The sequence below is a fragment of the Xenopus laevis genome, chromosome 8L, assembly GCF_017654675.1.
Source record: "Xenopus laevis strain J_2021 chromosome 8L, Xenopus_laevis_v10.1, whole genome shotgun sequence".
In the NCBI taxonomy this organism is placed as follows: Eukaryota; Metazoa; Chordata; class Amphibia; order Anura; family Pipidae; genus Xenopus; species Xenopus laevis.
The window spans coordinates 114344221-114367178 of record NC_054385.1 but is presented as its reverse complement, the minus strand read 5'-3'; the positions used below and the strand labels follow the sequence as shown (position 1 = coordinate 114367178).

General features: G+C 40.1%; 1 protein-coding gene across 1 annotated transcript; it reads right to left on the bottom strand.

The window, feature by feature from the left end:
• Window positions 1-1287: 1287 nt before the first annotated feature.
• Window positions 1288-21875, bottom strand: LOC121397312 (embryonic protein UVS.2-like). The gene is made up of 13 exons (XM_041573931.1): window positions 21723-21875; window positions 21480-21507; window positions 10871-10930; window positions 9682-9741; window positions 8841-8975; window positions 8598-8715; window positions 7493-7671; window positions 6203-6284; window positions 3935-4059; window positions 3274-3389; window positions 2756-2981; window positions 1610-1728; window positions 1288-1344 (listed from the first exon to the last, which is right to left on the bottom strand). Exons 1-13 carry the CDS (start codon window positions 21789-21791, stop codon window positions 1288-1290), a joined length of 1374 nt encoding a protein of 457 aa, XP_041429865.1. The 5' UTR covers window positions 21792-21875.
• Window positions 21876-22958: the final 1083 nt, after the last annotated feature.

Genomic DNA, 22958 nt, shown 5'->3' with positions numbered 1-22958 from the left:
ATCATTCAGACTTTTAGAGGTTTTCGGGGGTTTTTCTCTAGTAATTGTCCAAAAAAACTCAAATTATTACAGGCTTCAGAGGTTTTCATATTTTTAGTGTATTGTTCAGCAGTTCGTTCGTACTTTTAATAGTCTGTTGAATATTAACTTATTGTGAGGACTCTGGTGGTCTAGTGGGCCGGTGGGGACGCCCGCCGTATTGATCTTTCCTGCTTGGCTGCCGACTCTTCTATGACGCGCATCTCCTTGACTTATTTGTAACGTCACCGGCGTGATGATGTCATCACACCAAGTGGCGCGAAATTTAAACTAGTTAAAGGGACCTTTTAGATTTTCTCACTGCCCGTTGTTTGGTTCATCTTGTGTGAGTTCCTGGGTGCTATTTAGATTCATTCTGTGTTATGATTCCTGTTCTGATCCTGCCTGCCTGACTATGCTGACTTCTGTGTTCCTGACCTCTGCTTGTTATCCTACTATTCCGAAATCCATAACCTGTCCTGTGCCTGGCTTGACTCTTCTGATTGATATCCTGGTTTTGAAACTTGCCTGTCTGACTTCGCACAAATTCTGCCTGCACCGACCCGGCCTGGTTTGACTACGTTTTCTGTCTGCTCCTTGTATTGTGACCTTCTGCCCAAAAAGACTTTGCTAACGATCGTGCCCCTCTGCTCGTCCAGAACCCTTAGCTTGGCTCCCCTCTTTATAAGACCTGGCAGCATCCAATTAGCCGAGGGCTCCTCCCAAGGTGAAAGGCGGCTGTTAAAGGAGAAGGAAAGCTATGGAGGCATTTTATTGCCAATAGATTAGCTGCAATAGTGCAAGCTAGAATGCTATATTTATTCTGTATAATGTTTTACCATACCTGAGTAAAAAGCTCTAGAAACTCTGTTTGTTTAGAATAGGAGCTGCAGTATTAACATGGTGTGACATCACTTCCTGCCTGAGTCTCTCCCTGCTCTGGGCTCAGATTACAGTAGAGAAGGGAGGGGGAGGGGGAAGAGGAGCAAACTGAGCATGCTCTTGCCCAGGGCAATGAGGTTTAAGCTGAAGGCAGGAAGTCTGATACAGAAGCCCATGAGTACACAATAGAAGGAAAGAAATGCTGTGTTTCTTTTGACAGAGGACTCAGAGCAGCACCACTTTGGGGGTTTACTGGTATATTTAGATGGACCTTTCTGATAAGGCTTACTTAGTTTTAACCTTTCCTTCTCCTTTAAAGGCGGAAGCAAGAGCTGAGACCAGGGAGCTTAGCATTGGTTCTGGATTTTGGGTGCCGATTCCTGACACTTATTGATTAAATTTGTGTTCCCTGCTAAGCCCAGTTGAAGTGAAGAACTTGATCTCCTTTAGGTTGAAGAAGTTGGTAAAGTGTACTATACATGAAAACGACATAAGCAAACCAATTGCTTAAAGCTTCTTTTCCCATTTCTTTCATATTTTCCTTTTTGTAGTTTGAAAAGCTCTCCAAAATGAAAGGTTCATTTCATAAAAGATTCAAGCAGTTTACAGCTGTAAACACTTAAAAACACTTTCCATCTACCACAAATAATCACAGTTCCCATGTCACCGCTGCAACCAACTGCAACATGTCTCATTTGCATTGTCTTACCTTGAATCCAGTGGGAGCTGTGATTGTCCAGGTGCAGTTTGTGCCAGCTGTATAGTTTCCAGGGTAATTCGGAGATGTGAAAGTCTTGGGTGAGGAATAGAAAGCTCCACCACACTGAACTGCAAAACAGGGAAGACAATCAGGTTCATATTTAGAAATAGTACAGATAAAATAGATGTTTTTAGGTTTGCTGTTTGCATATCACTTTTTGTTGCTTGTAAATAAAGTGTATTTGTTGCACCACTGACAGAATGTGGTATATGTATGGAATGTAGTATACCATGGCAATAACCTTCTTAACTGTCCTTAAAATTATGAGATTTTCTTTAAGAAATCACAAAAGTTATTTTGGTGTAATTATTACATTTGACCACTAGATGTAGTGTAGAGTTAAATATATTTCTGTTGTCATTTTAGTGTTCAGCCAGCAGGGGAAACAGCTAGAAGGATCTGAAATGGTGGAGCTAGAAGGGTATAAGAGGAGACAGGACACCATGGGAAGAGATCAACCAGCACCAGAGTAAGTAGTGTAAAGTCTAGCCACCATAGCTGTGTTATAGCACATTAAGTAATGTGAGACTGATCAGACTAGTGAGCAGTGCCCAGTGAGAACCCCACCAGTAGGGTTTAAGTCTAGATGGTTAGGTAGTGGTAGTCCCTGGAGTGTTTTAGGAGAGATTAAGAAGGTGTTGGGATCCATGGAAAGTGTCTGGCAATTCTGGTGTCCTGAGCTCAGCCCTGTAAAGGAAAATATGTCAACAGGTTCCTTGTAGTGATTGGAGGCTGGTGGCAAGGATGGGGAGAGAACACTTGAAGGGGTTGTGAGTAGTGATGAGCAAATTTTGAATGCATTTGGTGAATTTTTCACCATTTCATGAATTGTTGATGAAGCTAAACTGGTCAAAGTTGCCCGTTACTGGTTGTGAGCAATAAGCCGAAATTGTGTAACTACTGTAAGTGTTGAACTGTTCTGTGAATGCCTGGCTGTGAAGAACAGTGTGAGTTATTGTGGAATATTATTGCTGGTGTGTAAATGTTGGTCTCGGTAAAGAATAATATAATAATAATATAATATGTACATTCCAGGTACAATGTTCTACTTCTAGTGAGGGAAACGGTAATTGGAAGGAATTACTGCCTACATACTTGAGCCATATGTTGCTTTGAAGCCGGTCCCAGTAACTGCTCTATCACTGACAAACTCAACCAGCATCTGGTTAGTGGAGGCAATCTGTAGAGGGATCAGTCCTGTACCACATGCCTTGTTTACTAACACAGGGAATGCCTTAGTAGGACCATCATAGATCTTAATGTAGTCAGAGACGCAGCCCGAAGATGACTGGATATCAAAGGCTTGGAATTGCAGGGTCACCTACAAATAAAAGCATGAGAATATGGGAAAGCTAGCTAGTTTGGGAATAAAATAATATAATAATAATATTGCTGTTTATAAAAACATATTCAAGAGAATGTGGCAACTAAGCACACTCATAGGGATAGTCTACAAGGTATTTAAACAGGTAATGAAAGCAAAAATCTGATTTGATTGTAATGTTCACTGATTCATATTTACACCAGTGTTAGTAAATAATCCAGTAGGGTGTTCAATCGACATTTAAATCATATAGACAGTTTCACAATTGTTGGCAGTTGTGGCTCTTTACCTGGCCAGATGGAGTTCTAATCAACCAAACACAGTTGGCATTATTAGGGTAGGCAGAGGGGTAGTTGGCTGAAATCATCATCCCATTGGAGTAAGGGAGCAGATTGGAGCACACATCTAAAAGGAAGTAGAAATATTGAATGAAATTCTTCACAAATCAATTATATTCATTCTAATTTCTTAACTTGTTAACATCTGGATTTAATTTGTTTTAAGTTCAATACATTTGGAGAGATACATTGACTTTTTCTGGTTCTACAAAACTGGTATGTTGTGGGCACTCACTGCACTCATATAGTCTAGAACTAGTTAATGGAATTCTTTAAAAATCCAAACTGATAACCATACAGCTAGTATTTTATATAATCATTTAAAGTAAATAGATTTCTACGCATTTATTGCAACAGGATATAACAATTTTAAATCAATTTTAAATGTTATCTCACCTTAGAAATCTAAACATTTCTCACATACATCACCATTTAGACCGCCATCGATTTTCCATTTATTCCATTTAATGTGCTCATAATTATTATATTCATTCTAATTCCTTCTAACAAATTGGTACAGTCTGGACGAGATTTCTAATTTTTCCACATTAATACATTTGAACACATATGTATGTTCTGATTCTACAGAACTGGTATGTCGTGGGCACTTACTGCACTCATATAGTTTGTTAATCTTAGAAATGTCCAGAATACTAAGTCCATCCCTTTGTCCAATGGGAACATTTGGATCAGGCTTGGGCTCAATGGTGATGTCTCCGTTGATACTATAGTGATAACTGAAGGACAAATAAAAATAGATCTTGTTATTTATTTTAGCATGCCATTCATTTGTAAGGGATTATGGGAAAAAAAACACTGTGTTACAATGAAATGATGAGCATAAGAGAATCAAACAATTCATTTAGATGCCAAGAATTATGTACATAAAAGTGATGGCACAGTCAATGATTATCACACAGCTTCAGCAACCACCTGCACAAGCCTCCAGAAAAAAACTTTTGGTAGATTCATGCTGGTTGTTTATTTGCTAAGCAACTAGCAAAGAACTAACTAATTTGCTAGCAAAACAGATTGGTTGTTTGCTAAGGCCACAGCTAGAAGCCAAACTAACGGAACAGTTCAGTGTAAAAATAAAAACTGGATAAATAGATAGACTGTGCAAAATGAAAATATTTCAGACCCCCTCTCCAGATATTGGGATTTGAGAAAAAACAATTCCAGCGCTGCGCAGTGCCGCCTGCGCATGCGTGCCGAACGATGCCGTTACGCATGGGCGCCGAGCGGATCCCTTATGAATTAACAATGATGTTTCACAGTAGGGGGAGGGGCAAATAGACAGATCTTGCACTGATATGTTCACCTTTGGTGGGCAATATCAGACTGATCCGATCAGGGCCCAAAGATTGGATCACAAAGCCAGGAATGTCGGTGGTGGAGGTGGGTAGCTTTAAAATTTCTGTTGGATTGAGGACCACATCAGTTCATGATGCAGTCCTCGATCCTTTGGAAATCTTCATATGGCTGATTTTCAAGCAGATATCAGTCGGGGAAGGCCGTCAGGGGGCCCCGTACACTGGCCAATAAGCTGCCGACTTTGTCAGTTGTCCATTTGCTTTGAGCATCAGAGAAGCTTCAGCAGTGATGGATCTGGAAACCATAATTGATCTTTTGGTACCTTAGCAGTGCTTGTAATAACTGTAAAGCATAATGCGCATGAGAGAGGCACAAAGGCATCTAGAGGTGAAACCACAGTCAGTCTTACCGTGAGTAATGCATCACTGAAGCGTAGTCATATTCAATCCCAAGGATATCGGTGTTGAGTTTGTCGAACATTTTGAGAAAGTCTGCAAACCAGTAAATATCAGACTATTATAAGGATAATGAATCAGACTTATTAAAAATTGCTTCTGCCTACCAATCTGTGCTTGGGTTCCTACAATCAAAACAGCTGTAATAAAAACGGTTTTGACGAATTCTCATTAGGATCTCAGCAATCTGGCCATATTGTAATCTGTTTTGTGATGTCTGGGGTCTGACTGTGCTCTGCACCCATTGGATTCAGTAACAGCAGGCTCATGGCAGCCTCGATCTTACCCCCTTGCCGTAGGGCAGACAGGACTCCATTATGGCCTTCTCCCACTGGTTTTCCTTAACTTGTGTGTCACTCAATACAGCTAGGAGGTGAGACACCTTCATGTCTCCCTCTCCCTTCCCCTTCTAGATACAGCACTACTGAACATAGGCAACACTGTATTCATGGGACACACACACAGGTCTCTGTGCTCCATTTTGTAGTGCAGAAACCTGAGGCAATTCAACCTGCAGGGCAGGTAGGCTACATGTGCCCAGAAATGTGCCGGTTTCTGTCTGTGGTCTCTACGCCTACTTTATGACTGTAAGTGCAATTGCAGTCCTGTTATAATGGATGCAAATGTTTTGACGAAATATATTAAAGGGACCCCATAATCCCCTTTTTTTAACAGAGATTTAATTAATAGGGCTAGTGCCTACCGTTTAATTAGGGAATATCTATGTTTTTTAATTTATTTCTTTAAACAGAGCAGCATTTTTCAATAAAATTAATGAAACTAAAGTTAAATGTCGGTGGTGGAGGTGGGTAGCTTTAAAATTTCTGTTGGATTGAGGACCACATCAGTTCATGATGCAGTCCTCGATCCTTTGGAAATCTTCATATGGCTGATTTTCAAGCAGATATCAGTCGGGGAAGGCCGTCAGGGGGCCCCGTACACTGGCCAATAAGCTGCCGACTTTGTCAGTTGTCCATTTGCTTTGAGCATCAGAGAAGCTTCAGCAGTGATGGATCTGGAAACCATAATTGATCTTTTGGTACCTTAGCAGTGCTTGTAATAACTGTAAAGCATAATGCTTAATGCATAATGAGACCACAGTCAGTCTTACCGTGAGTAATGCATCACTGAAGCGTAGTCATATTCAATCCCAAGGTTATTGGTGTTGTATTTTTCGAACATTTTGAGAAAGTCTGCAAACCAGTAAATATCAGACTATTATAAGGATAATGAATCAGACTTATTAAAAATTGCTTCTGCCTACCAATCTGTGCTTGGGTTCCTACAATCAAAACAGCTGTAATAAAAACTGTTTTGAAGAGTTTTCATTAGGATCTCAGCAATCTGGCCATATTGTAATCTGTTTTGTGATGTCTGGGGTCTGACTGTGCTCTGCACCCATTGGATTCAGTGCCAGCAGGCTCATGGCAGCCTCGATCTTACCCCCTTGCCGTAGGGCAGACAGGACTCCATTATGGCCTTCTCCCACTGGTTTTCCTTAACTTGTGTGTCACTCAAGACAACTAGGAGGTGAGACACCTTCATGTCTCCCTCTCCCTTCCCCTTCTAGATACAGCACTACTGAACATAGGCAACACTGTATTCATGGGACACACACACAGGTCTCTGTGCTCCATTTTGTAGTGCAGAAACCTGAGGCAATTCAACCTGCAGGGCAGGAGGCTACATGTGCCCAGAAATGTGCCGGTTTCTGTCTGTGGTCTCTACGCCTACTTTATGACTGTAAGTGCAATTGCAGTCCTGTTATAATGGATGCAAATGTTTTGACGAAATATATTAAAGGGACCTAATAATCCCCTTTTTTTAACATAGATTTAATTAATAGGGCTAGTGCCTACTGTTTAATTAGGGAATATCTATGTTTTTTAATTTATTTCTTTAAACAGAGCAGCATTTTTCAAGGAAATTAATGAAACTCAAGTTAAATTATACTTCCTGATCCCAGTTAGCGAAATCAAACAAATCATCAGTCCACTGAGAAGCCTCTGTTTCATAAGCATTATCTACAAAGGCTGTGTCTGGGGTCTGGGGTATTCATAGGGATCACAAAGTAAAATATGACTTTAGTTAGTTTCAAATGATGCCCTGTTTTGTGAAAAAATAACACAAGATAGGCAAAAAGAGGGTATACTGGCCCTTTAAATGCACCTTCATGGGTAATGAAAAGTTCCAGATGAGCCAACTGTTTGGCAGTAGAATGGAGAACAGTTAAGAGGGAAATTCTTGGATTCTGAAATCTGAAAAGATGCTGCAAGGTGATCATAAATAGTGATGCCTCCATCTACAGTACATGAATTACAACACTTGATCATTAAAGAGCAGCATGTTATTAGTTTGCACAATAAACACATAAATACATATTTTCTCTGCACTGTTTTACCTGGTATGATATTCTCAGTATGTATAATGACATAGTCATCCCGGTCGCTTCTGTTCTGCTCATGGTTGAAGCCCAGGGCATGGTTCAGTTCATGCTGGATGATCCCCATAATCATGCACCCATTTGCATCCAACTCCAATCTCTGAGATCCTCCATTTTTCCCAATTAAAGATCCACAACTAATAAAAACAACCAGCCACAACAGAAAAATATGATTTAGTTGTAAGTGCTAAGTATGCAAACTGGTTATTGAGGGCAGTGAGGTTGTGGAATGCCCTGCCGGGTGATGTTGTGATGGCAGATTCTATAAATGCCTTTAAGAGTAACTTGGATGGTTTTTTGGACGGACATAATATCAAAGGTTATAGTGATACTAAAATCTTCAATTAGTATATTGGTATAAATAGTTAATATAAGTCAGAGTATGTATAAGTATGTGTATATTCAGTATGTTCACTGGGGTTCATTTGGAGGGGTTGCTTGATGGCAGACTCGGGCCAGACCCGACCGGCGCCGGCGTGCGCTTGCGTGTACTGGTAATTCTGCAAGCATGCAAGAGTTGATGCTGGCGTGCATCGATGTGTGTGCATGCGTGGAAGTGCGAATCGGTGTGCGTGCATGCGCAGAAGCGTGAGTCACCATGCACGCATGCGCAGAAGCGCATTTACACAGGAAAAGATGCGATGGGACAATGTGGTAGGTGACAGAGCAGGTACGTGCCTGGCGCCCCCCCCAGCTTTGCACCCTAGGCACATGCCTACTCTGCGTACCCCTTGGTCCGGCCCTGCTTGATGGACCTTTTTTAACACAACTATTAACTATGATGGTCTTGTTCATTTTATTACCCTGCAAACATAAGAAAAAGCTTGACCTAGACACTCAACTTAACACTCATTTGATCAGAATTTCCTACAGACTTTTACTAAACCATAGGGAATAGTTATGATAGCACAGATTTATTTTATCTAGGCTGTGAAAATATACAGGAAGTTGGATCTGGTGTGGACAGTACCATGTATGACCAATTGGCTTATCAGGCTTACTGCCCCTACAATGATTATCCCTATATACTGTTAGTAATATACTGAATTGTTCCCAAACCTACCCGCCATTAGACATGATGTTGAGAAAATCGACTTCTGTTGTCCAAGGTACAAATCTCACACAGGTTAAGGCTTCAAACTCCTGAATGGCCTTCTTAAAGAGACCTAACTGATCCGCATCTGAGACAGAATTTAAATTATGCATGAGTGAACAATCCAGAACATGAAGAAGGAAATTATAATAGAGGTTGGTATACCATTGAAGAAAAAACTTACTATCGCCTAACACAGAAGAAGTAACTTACTATAGCTGTAGGAGAGGTTGTAAGGCACAGGGACAATCCCATCGGCAGACTTAGGCCAAAGGAATCTTGCATCATTTATGGCGCTACGACCTTGTTTTTGAATAATGTCTCCTTCTTGGGTTTGCAGCTTAATACCTGGATATAAAAATTACTGGTATCAAAATGCATAGTGAATGACCAAAAGCAATGAAATGACTCTTAAAGGAGAACTAAAGCTTAACTAAAGAAGGGGGCAGAAATGTTGTACATTATGTTTTGGGCTTCTGGACCAGTCCAAGGCAACCACAGCCCTTTAGCAGTAGAAATGCCCCAGTAGCTCCCCATCTTCTTTTCTGCTGATTCACTGCACATGCTCTGTGCTGCTGTCACTTACTGAGCTTAGGGACCCACTCACACATAGAATAGAAAAGTCACAATATAAGGCTGATTAGTAATTAATGCAGATAATCACTACATGGCAGCACAGAAACCAGTGCAACTAGCATCAGAATTTAATAACAGCCCTGTAGCATCAGTTTATATTACAGACCAACCTCATTTTCTGCTGGATAATTTGCAACAACCCCTAAGCTTAGCTTCTCAACAGCTGCTCAGAGCCCACTGAGCATGTGAGTGTCACAGACACTTTTCAAGATGGTGACCCCCTGTGACAAGTTTGAAATCCTGGATAATTGCTGCTATTGACAAGCTGCAACTTTAGGCTGATGCATATGGCATTTTTACCATATTCATTTTTAGGGTTTAGTTCTCCTTTAATATAACATAGAAACAGAAATATCACTAACTAACTATATTAATTAAAAACGTTGATTCAAAGCAATAATGTTGTTTGACTGATTACCTTTGTTTGCCTCTAATATCTGACTGAGTATGTCCATGGAGTCCTGTGTCTTCACGCTTCCTGCAAGAAAATTGTAATGTAATCGTACTTTACTGGCACATATTTGCTGTGCAACGGGATTTCATATCAAAACATTTATATTTAAGCAGAATGAGGTTTTGCTCTATTTGCTACAATAAACTGAGATATAAAATTGCAGTATTGTTGGTGTAAATGTCCACAAGTCCACATCAGTTGACTTGGGACCAGTTTTCTTAGGCTTATTGGCCTACAGGAAGACAGGCTGAATATTACTCCACCTGGTGTCACCTGAATGGACCGTAGCTCCACACATAAACATTTTTAATTCAATTAACAAGCTATTTATATCTTGTCCATATCATTTTCCAAGTAGAAAACCTGCTTTTCTTTGCATCATACATAGTCTATCCTTGACTTTGCTGTGTTTAGCCATTTTTTATTTTCTAAACCAGGGGTTGGCCAACCTTTTCTTTACCCATGAGCCACATTTAAATGTAAAAATAAGTTGGAGAGCAACATAATGTTTATGGAATTACCAGATATAGATTAATTTGCTATTGGTAGCCCCTATGTGGACTTCCAGCCTATAACCAAAATTTGCCTCCAAGTCTGGAATTCAAAAATAAGCACCTGATTTGAGGCCACTGGGAGCACCATCCAATGGGTTGACGAACAACGTTTTGCTCATGAGCCACTGGTTGGGGATAACCAGTCTAAGCAATAACCTGAACTGTTGTGTTCAGTAGCATATAATGCCTATTTATGAACAAAAATCCTACCAAAAGCAGGCACATTTTCAAATAAAATACTGAGCATTCAAGAAATGAGTGTTAGTGGGAGAGTTGTTGTGGCATCACTACATGTGCCTCAGGAATAGCATTTCCCATAGATTCCTTTAGGAAGTGGTGAATATGAGGACCAAGGCATCATGGCCACCACTGTTTATTGCTTGATGACCTGTGGTGGCCAGAACAAATCACCCAACATTATCCTCTTTAGAGTAAACAATGTACTAGAATTGTTTTTATTTAATGTCCCACTTGTGCTGCTGTGAAACTATCCAAACACATGTAATCTGAGAGGTGTTAGAACACTGGATAGGGAACTCTAACACTGTACATTATATTTCCTAGTCATCGGCTACTATAAGTAAGTCAGAACTTAGTACCTGGATCTGCTTTTTCTATTGCTTTGAGAATGTCCTCCTTGGCCATTGCATCTTCTTCAGCTGAAAACAAGAAGACATGGTTAGCTGAAGAAAGAGACGCACAAATTAATATAGTAAATAAAGTGCCCCCTATTGTAAAATATAAGGATATTACAAGTTACCGAGGAGTTTCATGACCATATAAAAACACGAGGCCGAAGGCCATATAAAAACACGAGTTCCGAGGAACTCCAAGGTAACTTCTAATATCCTCATATTTTACAACTGGGGGTACTTTATTTATTATAATACACAAATTTCAGTGAGTCATGTGACAGAAATGACATCAGAACTCACCGTTTATAAGGATATCATTTACAAGATATTCATGGCTTTTGTGTATTATAATGCAATATAACTATAAAATTAGGTATTTATTTATTTACATTATCCACTTTAGAGTAAACAAAATACTGGAATTGTTTTTATTTAACCCTTTAAGTGCCAGCAGAATTTCACATTTTGGTTACGCGAAATGCCAGCCGTTTTTAAGCATTTTGTGCTCTCTCACTTTAGGGGCATTTTCTGAGGGGAAACCTATAGTTTACCTAGGAAAACTATACATTGTTTTTTTCGGTAGAAACTGAGCTTTCTAAATCTGCCTGAGTTTTCATGTATTTCCACCTGTGAAAAAAAATTTATAGTGCTAAATAACAAAAAAAAATGAAAAATTACCATTTTTCATCGTATATCAATTTATACCAGAAAAATATTTCATTTTACAGATGAAAATCCAACGTATTTGGAAAGCCTTATGTCTCTCGAACGTGCCAATACCAGATATGTATAGTTTTAGGGAGATTTAGGATTTCTGTACAGCAAAAACTCCCGGCAGTATATTACTGAATTTTGAAAGCACTAAGGCAGAAAACGGCATGCTTTAGATTCCAAGGCAAAAAATCCTGAAACCATAGGTTTACCCCAGAAAACCATACATTTTTGAAAAGCACACATTCTGCCGATTACAAAATGGGTAACTATGTCTCTCTACTCCCAACTACCAAACAGAAAAGCTTGTCTGAACATAGCGGTTTTTCAAAATAAAATTCAAAATTTTGAAAAATCATTTCAAAGGTTTTATTTTGCTGCTCCGCATATCCCAAACTATATTACATACTATGAAAAAGCACCTGAAATATGATTGCCAGGGGTCCACTGAACAGGTTGATACCCATTATGCATAGGTTTACCAAAGTATCTGGCATTTAGAGACACAAATATGAAGTTAGCGCATCCAAATTGTTCAGGACTTTACTTCAGCTACTGAGAAATCAAAACATTGACTGCATTTTTTGTGGGGTAAAAACACAGAAATATATGTTTACCCCCCAAACCCATATATTTTTGGAAAGAACACATTGTACAGAATTTAAAATGGGTACCCATGCCTTTCTGCTCCAAACTATTGAGTCACAAGGCTTTCCCAAAATTGTTGGTTTTGGTGAAATATCTGAAAATTGCCTCAAAGCTTCAACTTCCCAGCACCATATCACCCATGTATCATTACGTACTAAGAAAAAGCACCCTAAATATGATTGCCAGGGTTCCTCTGAACATTTTGGTGGCCATTGTTCATAAGTTTACCAAAGTATCTGGCATTTAGAGGCCCCAAAATGAAGTTAGCGCATACAAACAGTCCCGTGAGTAACTTCAGCTAATGAAAAATCAACACATTGACTGCATTTTTGTGGGGTAAAAACACAGAAATATATGTTTACCCCCCAAAACCCATATATTTTTGGAAATACACATTCTACCGAATCTAAAATGGGTACCCATGCCTTTCTGCTCCAAACTACTGAGTCGCAAGGCCTTCCCACAATTGTCGGTTTTGGTGAAATATCTGAAAATTGCCTCAAAGCTTCAACTTCTCAGCACCATATCACCCATGTATCGTTACGCACCAAGAAAAAACACCCTAAATATGATTGCCAGGGTTCCTCCAAACAGTTTGGTAGCCATTGTTCATAGGTTTACCAAAGTATCTGGCAGTTAGAGGCCTCAAAATGAAGTTAGCGCATACAAATAGTCCTGTGGGTAACTTCATCTAATGAGAAATCAACACATTGACTGCATTTTTGTGGGGTAAAAACACAGAAATATATGTTTACCCCCCAAACCCATATATTTTTGGAAAGAACACATTCTACAGAATCTAAAATGGGTACCCATGCCTTTCTGCTCCAAACTACTGAGTCGCAAGGCATTCCCACAATTGTCGGTTTTGGTGAAATATCTGAAAATTGCCTCAAAGCTTCAACTTCTCAGCACCATATCACCCATGTATCGTTACGCACCAAAAAAAAAACACCCTAAATATGATTGCCAGGGGTCCTCCAAACAGTTTGGTGCCCACTGTGTATAGGTTTACCAAAGTATATGGCAGTTAGAGGCCCCAAAATGAAGTTAGTGCATACAAAAAGTCCAGTGGGTAACTTCAGCTAATGAAAAATCAACACATTGACTGCATTTTTGTGGGGTAAAAACACAGAAATATATGTTTACCCCCCAAAACCCATATATTTTTGGAAAGTACACATTCTACCAGATCTAAAATGGGTACCCATGCCTTTCTGCTCCAAACTACTGAGTCGCAAGGCTTTCCCACAATTGTCGGTTTTGGTGAAATATCTGAAAATTGCCTCAAAGCTTCAACTTCTCAGCCCCATATCACCCATGTATCGTTACGCACCAAGAAAAAGCACCCTAAATATGATTGCCAGGGTTCCTCCAAACAGTTTGGTGGCCATTGTTCATAGGTTTACCAAAGTATCTGGCATTTAGAGGCCTCAAAATGAAGTTAGCGCATACAAATAGTCCTGTGGGTAACTTCATCTAATGAAAAATCAACACATTGACTGCATTTTTGTGGGGTAAAAACACAGAAATATATGTTTACCCCCCAAAACCCATATATTTTTGGAAAGTACACATTCTACAGAATCTAAAATGGGTACCCATGCCTTTCTGTTCCAAACTACTGAGTCGCAAGGCTTTCCCACAATTGTCGGTTTTGGTGAAATATCTGAAAATTGCCTCAAAGCTTCAACTTCCCAGCACCATATCACCCATGTATCATTACGTACTAAGAAAAAGCACCCTAAATATGATTGCCAGGGTTCCTCTGAACATTTTGGTGGCCATTGTTCATAAGTTTACCAAAGTATCTGGCATTTAGAGGCCCCAATATGAAGTTAGCGCATCCAAATTGTTCAGGACTTTACTTCAGCTACTGAGAAATCAAAACATTGACTGCATTTTTTGTGGGGTAAAAACACAGAAATATATGTTTACCCCCCAAACCCATATATTTTTGGAAAGAACACATTGTACAGAATTTAAAATGGGTACCCATGCCTTTCTGCTCCAAACTATTGAGTCACAAGGCTTTCCCAAAATTGTTGGTTTTGGTGAAATATCTGAAAATTGCCTCAAAGCTTCAACTTCCCAGCACCATATCACCCATGTATCATTACGTACTAAGAAAAAGCACCCTAAATATGATTGCCAGGGTTCCTCTGAACATTTTGGTGGCCATTGTTCATAAGTTTACCAAAGTATCTGGCATTTAGAGGCCCCAAAATGAAGTTAGCGCATACAAACAGTCCCGTGAGTAACTTCAGCTAATGAAAAATCAACACATTGACTGCATTTTTGTGGGGTAAAAACACAGAAATATATGTTTACCCCCCAAAACCCATATATTTTTGGAAATACACATTCTACCGAATCTAAAATGGGTACCCATGCCTTTCTGCTCCAAACTACTGAGTCGCAAGGCCTTCCCACAATTGTCGGTTTTGGTGAAATATCTGAAAATTGCCTCAAAGCTTCAACTTCTCAGCACCATATCACCCATGTATCGTTACGCACCAAGAAAAAACACCCTAAATATGATTGCCAGGGTTCCTCCAAACAGTTTGGTAGCCATTGTTCATAGGTTTACCAAAGTATCTGGCAGTTAGAGGCCTCAAAATGAAGTTAGCGCATACAAATAGTCCTGTGGGTAACTTCATCTAATGAGAAATCAACACATTGACTGCATTTTTGTGGGGTAAAAACACAGAAATATATGTTTACCCCCCAAACCCATATATTTTTGGAAAGAACACATTCTACAGAATCTAAAATGGGTACCCATGCCTTTCTGCTCCAAACTACTGAGTCGCAAGGCATTCCCACAATTGTCGGTTTTGGTGAAATATCTGAAAATTGCCTCAAAGCTTCAACTTCTCAGCACCATATCACCCATGTATCGTTACGCACCAAAAAAAAAACACCCTAAATATGATTGCCAGGGGTCCTCCAAACAGTTTGGTGCCCACTGTGTATAGGTTTACCAAAGTATATGGCAGTTAGAGGCCCCAAAATGAAGTTAGTGCATACAAAAAGTCCAGTGGGTAACTTCAGCTAATGAAAAATCAACACATTGACTGCATTTTTGTGGGGTAAAAACACAGAAATATATGTTTACCCCCCAAAACCCATATATTTTTGGAAAGTACACATTCTACCAGATCTAAAATGGGTACCCATGCCTTTCTGCTCCAAACTACTGAGTCGCAAGGCTTTCCCACAATTGTCGGTTTTGGTGAAATATCTGAAAATTGCCTCAAAGCTTCAACTTCTCAGCCCCATATCACCCATGTATCGTTACGCACCAAGAAAAAGCACCCTAAATATGATTGCCAGGGTTCCTCCAAACAGTTTGGTGGCCATTGTTCATAGGTTTACCAAAGTATCTGGCATTTAGAGGCCTCAAAATGAAGTTAGCGCATACAAATAGTCCTGTGGGTAACTTCATCTAATGAAAAATCAACACATTGACTGCATTTTTGTGGGGTAAAAACACAGAAATATATGTTTACCCCCCAAAACCCATATATTTTTGGAAAGTACACATTCTACAGAATCTAAAATGGGTACCCATGCCTTTCTGTTCCAAACTACTGAGTCGCAAGGCTTTCCCACAATTGTCGGTTTTGGTGAAATATCTGAAAATTGCCTCAAAGCTTCAACTTCTCAGCACCATATCACCCATGTATCGTTACGCACCAAGAAAAAACACCCTAAATATGATTGCCAGGGTTCCTCCAAACAGTTTGGTAGCCATTGTTCATAGGTTTACCAAAGTATCTGGCAGTTAGAGGCCTCAAAATGAAGTTAGCGCATACAAATAGTCCTGTGGGTAACTTCATCTAATGAAAAATCAACACATTGACTGCATTTTTGTGGGGTAAAAACACAGAAATATATGTTTACCCCCCAAACCCATATATTTTTGGAAAGTACACATTCTACAGAATCTAAAATGGATACCCATGCCTTTCTGCTCCAAACTACTGAGTCGCAAGGCTTTCCCACAATTGTCGGTTTTGGTGAAATATCTGAAAATTGCCTCAAAGCTTCAACTTCTCAGCACCATATCACCCATGTATCGTTACGCACCAAAAAAAAACACCCTAAATATGATTGCCAGGGGTCCTCCAAACAGTTTGGTGCCCACTGTGCATAGGTTTACCAAAGTATATGGCAGTTAGAGGCCCCAAAATGAAGTTAGCGCATACAAATAGTCCTGTGGGTAACTTCAGCTAATGAAAAATCAACACATTGACTGCATTTTTGTGGGGTAAAAACACAGAAATATATGTTTACCCCCCAAACCCATATATTTTTGGAAAGTACACATTATACAGAATCTAAAATGGGTACCCATGCCTTTCTGCCCCAAACTACTGAGTCGCAAGGCTTTGCCAAATTTGGCGGTTTTGGTAAAATATTCTGAAAATTGCCTCAAAGCTTCAACTTTCCAGCATCGTATCGTCCATGTATCATTACCAGCATAAAGCATCATAAATATAAACATAGGGGTCTACTAAACAGTTTGATGCCCAATGTGCATAGATATACCAAACTATGTGGGGCACAGAGACCCCCAAATGACAATATGTATAGACATTTTCACGGCTGACGCGCTGGCTGCTGCAATATAACCACCCGGTGTGTGTATTATGCGACATTAGACCACCTAACAGTACAGAGACCCCAGAAAACCATATATTTTCAGAAAGTACACATTCTGACGAATCCAATATGGGTAAATAAGCGTTTCTACTGCAAACTGCCAAACTGCAAAGCAATGCTGAACATAACGGTTTTTATCAAATTTCTGAAAATCGTCACAAAGCTTGAATTTTACCCCATTATATGCCCCACATTTCGTAACTTATCAGCCTAAAACATCCTGAATAATGAACGCCAGGGGTCTACTAAACACTTTGATGCCCAATATGCCATAGATATACCAAACTATGTGGCGCACAGAGACCCCCAAATGACAATAGTGTATACATTTTCCACGGCTGACGCGCGCTGGCTGCTGCAATATAAGCACCCGGTGTGTGTAATATGCGACATTAGACCCCCCTAACAGTACAGAGACCCCAGAAAACCATATATTTTCGGAAAGTACACATTCTGACGAATCCAATATGGGTAAATATGTGTTCCTACTGCAAACTGTCAAACTGCAAAGCAATGCTGAACGTAACGGTTTTTATCAAATTTCTGAAAATCGTCACAAAGCTTGAATTTTACCCCATTATATGCCCCACATTTCGTAACTTATCAGCATAAATCATCCTGAATATGAACGCCAGGGGTCTACTAAACACTTTGATGCCCAATATGCATAGATATACCAAACTATGTGGCGCACAGAGACCCCCAAATGACAAAAGTGTATATACATTTTCACGGCTGACACACGCTGGCTGCTGCAATATAAGCACCCGGTGTGTGTAATATGCGACATTAGACCCCCCCTAACAGTACAGAGACCCCAGAAAACCATATATTTTCAGAAAGTATACATTCTGACGAATCGAATATGGGTAAATATGTGTTCCTACTGCAAACTGTCAAACTGCAAAACAATGCTGAACGTAACAGTTTTTATCAAATTTCTGAAAATCGTCACAAAGCTTGAATTTTATCCCATTATATGCCCCACATTTCGTAACTTATCAGCATAAAACATCCTAAATATGAGCGCCAGGGGTCTACTGAACACTTTGATGCCCAAAATGCATAGATATACCAAACTATGTGGCGCATAGAGACCCCCAAATGACAATATGTATAGACATTTTCACGGCTGACACGCTGGCTGCAGCAATATAACCACCCGGTGTGTGTGTATTATGCGACATTAGACCACCTAACAGTACAGAGACCCCAGAAAACCATATATTTTCAGAAAGTACACATTCTGACGAATCCAATATGGGTAAATAAGTGTTTCTACTGCAAACTGCCAAACTGCAAAGCAATGCTGAACATAACGGTTTTTTATCAAATTTCTGAAAATCCTCACAAAGCTTGAATTTTACCCCATTATATGCCCCACATTTCGTAACTTATCAGCATAAAACATCCTGAATATGAACGCCAGGGGTCTACTAAACACTTTGATGCCCAATATGCATAAATATACCAAACTATGTGGCGCACAGAGACCCCCAAATGACAATAGTGTATACATTTTCACGGCTGACGCGCGCTGGCTGCTGCAATATAAGCACCCGGTGTGTGTAATATGCGACATTAGACCCCCCTAACAGTACAGAGACCCCAGAAAACCATATATTTTCGGAAAGTACACATTCTGACGAATCCAATATGGGTAAATATGTGTTCCTACTGCAAACTGTCAAACTGCAAAGCAATGCTGAACGTAACGGTTTTTATCAAATTTCTGAAAATCGTCACAAAGCTTGAATTTTACCCCATTATATGCCCCACATTTCGTAACTTATCAGCATAAAACATCCTGAATATGAACGCCAGGGGTCTACTAAACACTTTGATGCCCAATATGCATAGATATACCAAACTATGTGGCGCACAGAGACCCCCAAATGACAATAGTGTATACATTTTCACGGCTGATGCGCGCTGGCTGCTGCAATACAAGCACCTGGTGTGTGTAATATGCGACATTAGACCCCCCTAACAGTACAGAGACCCCAGAAAACCATATATTTTCAGAAAGTACACATTTTGACGAATCCAATATAGGTAAATATGTGTTCCTACTGCAAACTGTCAAACTGCAAAGCAATGCTGAACGTAACGGTTTTTATCAAATTTCTGAACATCGTCACAAAGCTTGAATTTTACCCCATTATATGCCCCACATTTCGTAACTTATCAGCATAAAACATCCTAAATATGAGCGCATGGGGTCTACTGAACACTTTGATGCCCAATATGCATAGATATACCAAACTATGTGGCGCACAGAGACCCCCAAATGACAATATGTATAGACATTTTCACGGCTGACGCGCTGGCTGCTGCAATATAACCACCCGGTGTGTGTATTATGCGACATTAGACCACCTAACAGCACAGAGACCCCAGAAAACCATATATTTTCAGAAAGTACACATTTTGACGAATCCAATATGGGTAAATAAGTGTTTCTACTGCAAACTGCCAAACTGCAAAGCAATGCTGAACATAACGGTTTTTATGAAATTTCTGAAAATCGTCACAAAGCTTGAATTTTACCCCATTATATGCGCCACATTTCGTAGCTTATCAGCATAAAACATCCTAAATATGAGCGCCAGGGGTCTACTGAACACTTTGATGCCCAATATGCATAGATATACCAAAGTATGTGGCGCACAGAGACCCCCAAATGACAATATGTATAGACATTTTCACAGCTGACGCGCTGGCTGCTGCAATATAAGCACCTGGTGTGTGTAATATGCGACATTAGACCCCCCTAACAGTACAGAGACCCCAGAAAACCATATATTTTCAGAAAGTACACATTCTGACGAATCCAAAATGGGTAAATAAGTGTTTCTACTGCAAACTGCCAAACTGCAAAGCAATGCTGAACATAACGGTTTTTATCAAATTTCTGAAAATCGTCACAAAGCTTGAATTTTACCCCATTATGTGCCCCACATTTCGTAACGTTTCAGCATAAAACATCCTAAATATGAACGACAGGCGTCTACTGAACACTTTGATGCCCAATATGCATAGATATACCAAACTATGTGGCGCACAGAGACCCACAAATGGATATATAGTAGATAAAATTTACATAGGCAAAACAAAATAACACAGAACAGTGTGAAATGCAAATAAATCACCAAAAACTAATAAAACCACAAAAATCAATGCTTTTTTTTTTCACACTAGTGTAATCGGCCACCAGAATTACCGTTTGAATATTTTAGCTGGGCCAAATCGATTATACGGACAGAAACAAGTGAATAACACAAATGCAGAGCTGAAAATGCAATAAAATGGCTAAAAATTCAATAAAATGGCTAAAAATGCACCAAAATACCCAAAATTGCAATATAACCACCAAAATAACATACAAAAGCTATTGCACAGTACGGTTAGCGAATACGCTATTTGGAACGGCAATAAAACATTTTTTTTAGCCCAAAAAGAGACGATGCGATAAGAAAAAAAAAAAAAAGCCATATATGTACATATGCGTGTGCACAACGGGTAAATTGCATGTTATTTGCGCGTGTGCGCGTGTGCAAGTGTACATGGGTGCTGTGAGTGTGTGTGACCCCCCCCAATCCCCAAAAATCTATGTGTGAGTGTGTGTAAGTGTGAATGTAAGTGTATATTACTGTAATAAGTGTGTGTTGGTGTGTTTGTGTGTTTTTGTGTGTGTAAATGTTACACTTACCTGGGGTAGATGCCTCAGATCGATGAGAGAGGGCTCCACGCAGCAGATCTGCAGCTCCAACGGTCATCAGCCATGTGGGGGGCGGAGCTGGGCGGAAGTGCAGCGCAGGCAGCAGCAGGACGCATAGGAAACGCGTCCCTGCTGCTGCTTTGGGGCCCCTGGGCGATCGCACCCCAGGGGCCACACGATCCCCTGCTCTGCTCGTTGTCTAGGGGCAGGGGATCGTGAAGGAGCGGAGCGAGCGGCTCTAACAGCCGCTCCTCCGCTCGCAAACCCGGAAGTGCTGCAGAACGTAGAATCTACGATCTGTGGCACTTTGGTCCTTTGATCCACAGAACGTAGATTCTACGTTCTGTGGCACTTAAAGGGTTAATGTCCCACTTGTGCTGCTGTGAAACTATCCAAACACATGTAATCTGAGAGGTGTTAGAACACTGAATAGGGAACTCTAACACTGTACATTATATTTCCTAGTCATTGGCTACTATGAGTAAGTCAGAATTTAGTACCTGGATCTGCTTTTTCTATTGCTTTGAGAATGTCCTCCTTGGCCATTGCCTCTTCTTCAGCTGAAAACAAGAAGACATGGTTAGCTGAAGAAAGAGAAGCACAAATGAATAATGAAATGTAACTATAACATGAGATAATAATGAAATAAAGTAGCATAGCAGATAAAAGGGCTGGGTTATTAATGGGGCAATATCACTTTTTTTGTTTCAGGTTTTTACTCAATTTAATTTCAGCAAAAGCTACTCACATGCATTTAAAGATACATGGTGTTGTTATTTAGATGAAAAATGTCTTTAAAATGAAATGAAAAAACATTTTACTTACCAAGTATTTTAGCACCTGAGAAGAAAACCTATAAAAAAAATAACACACAGTTTTAAATTTTTTTCAGGTTATGTATAGAATTATTTTAATATTTGGTTGTTAATATTCTTCTAGCTGTTAATTTAAAAACATGTTGATTCTACTTCCAGTTACTCCTATTTATAACAAAAATCCAAGCTGTTCAAAAACAAGGGGCTAAACATAATGAAAATTATTCTGATGGTTCCTTAGATCAGTGTTTACCTGTATAGGTGAGCTCACAGCATATTGTATAATGCAGGCCAGCAGAATGGCTGATATTTTTACATCCATCTTAAGGTATCGGTATATTTCTCCTTCTCTCTGCGACTGTGTCCCAATGCAACATTAGAGCCACTTTTTATACCTGAGCCCAGCCAATCCAGAAAGAGATGTGAAAGTGTGCCTTAGGGTCTTGTTCTGGCAGTTGTAGATGTTATAATCAATTGACTGGCTTTGGGAGGGTAAGTGAGATAATGATGGTCTTTACTAACGAGCCATACCTGCGTTTTATCTACTTAGTCACAGAAAGGACAATGGGAAATCCACATGAAACTTCCTAATTGTATCCTGAAGTTTGATAAATATCAAAGCTTGAATTTCCCTGAATTTTGGTGTAATATAGAGATGTGGTAGTACATGGTGCTTCACTACCATACAAATTCCTACACATTGGTGTGTGTGATATGTTTACCATCTTAGTAAACAGCAAAATAGCAGCGATAAGGGGGTCATTTGTGCAAGATCACTAAGGGGCACAAAAGCCCTCCACTTAATGCTCCTTCAGGGAGCACTTCTGTCCAGGGTCTTGCTCTGCACCTTGCACCAGATTTTTATGCTTTAGGCAGGTAGTAAATACAGGGCAGCCTGTGGCCACTGGCACATTCAGATGCACAAGTTATCGGAAGGGTAGGGGGCAGGAGGGGGAGACATCTACACAGGCAGCACTATATTCATGGGAACATCCCCACGTCTCTACTCTCTTTAAAGGAGAAGGAAAGTCATCCTGCACTTGGGGGTGCCAAATGTTAGGCACCCCCAAGTGATTGTATTGACTTACCCCGGGCCGGTGCTCCTATCAGCAAAAAACGGCACCGGCCCAAGGTCATACCAGTGAGCACCACGGAGCCATCCTCTTCCGCTTTCTTCGCGCGGCTGTCCATGCTCAGTAGAACCAAAAGCCAAACTTTAGCTGAGAAGTTGGCTATTTCATTCAACTGCGCATGCGTTTGCCCAGGGAAATTTGAAGCAAGAAGAAGCCGAAAGAAGATCGCTCCGTGGTGCTCACTGGTATAACCCCGGGCTGGTGCAGTTTTCTGTTGATAGGAGCACCGGCCCGGATTCAGTTCAGGTAAGTCAATACAATCACTTGGGGGTGCCTAACATTTGTGCAGGATGACTTTCCTTCTCCTTTAATGGAAATCACAATTTAGATAAAAACTAAAAATGAGCTCACTTTGT

Bases quoted from the DNA above. Each gene is read 5' to 3' on its own strand.
- LOC121397312 (XM_041573931.1), bottom strand. From the start codon at position 21,791: ATGGATGTAAAAATATCAGCCATTCTGCTGGCCTGCATTATACAATAT. The intron at 8,976-9,681 runs GTAATCAGTCAA...TTTTATATCCAG, and splicing joins GATATTAGAGGCAAACAAAG to GTATTAAGCTGCAAACCCAA. The intron at 8,716-8,840 runs GTAAGTTACTTC...ATTCTGTCTCAG, and splicing joins CAACCTCTCCTACAGCTATA to ATGCGGATCAGTTAGGTCTC.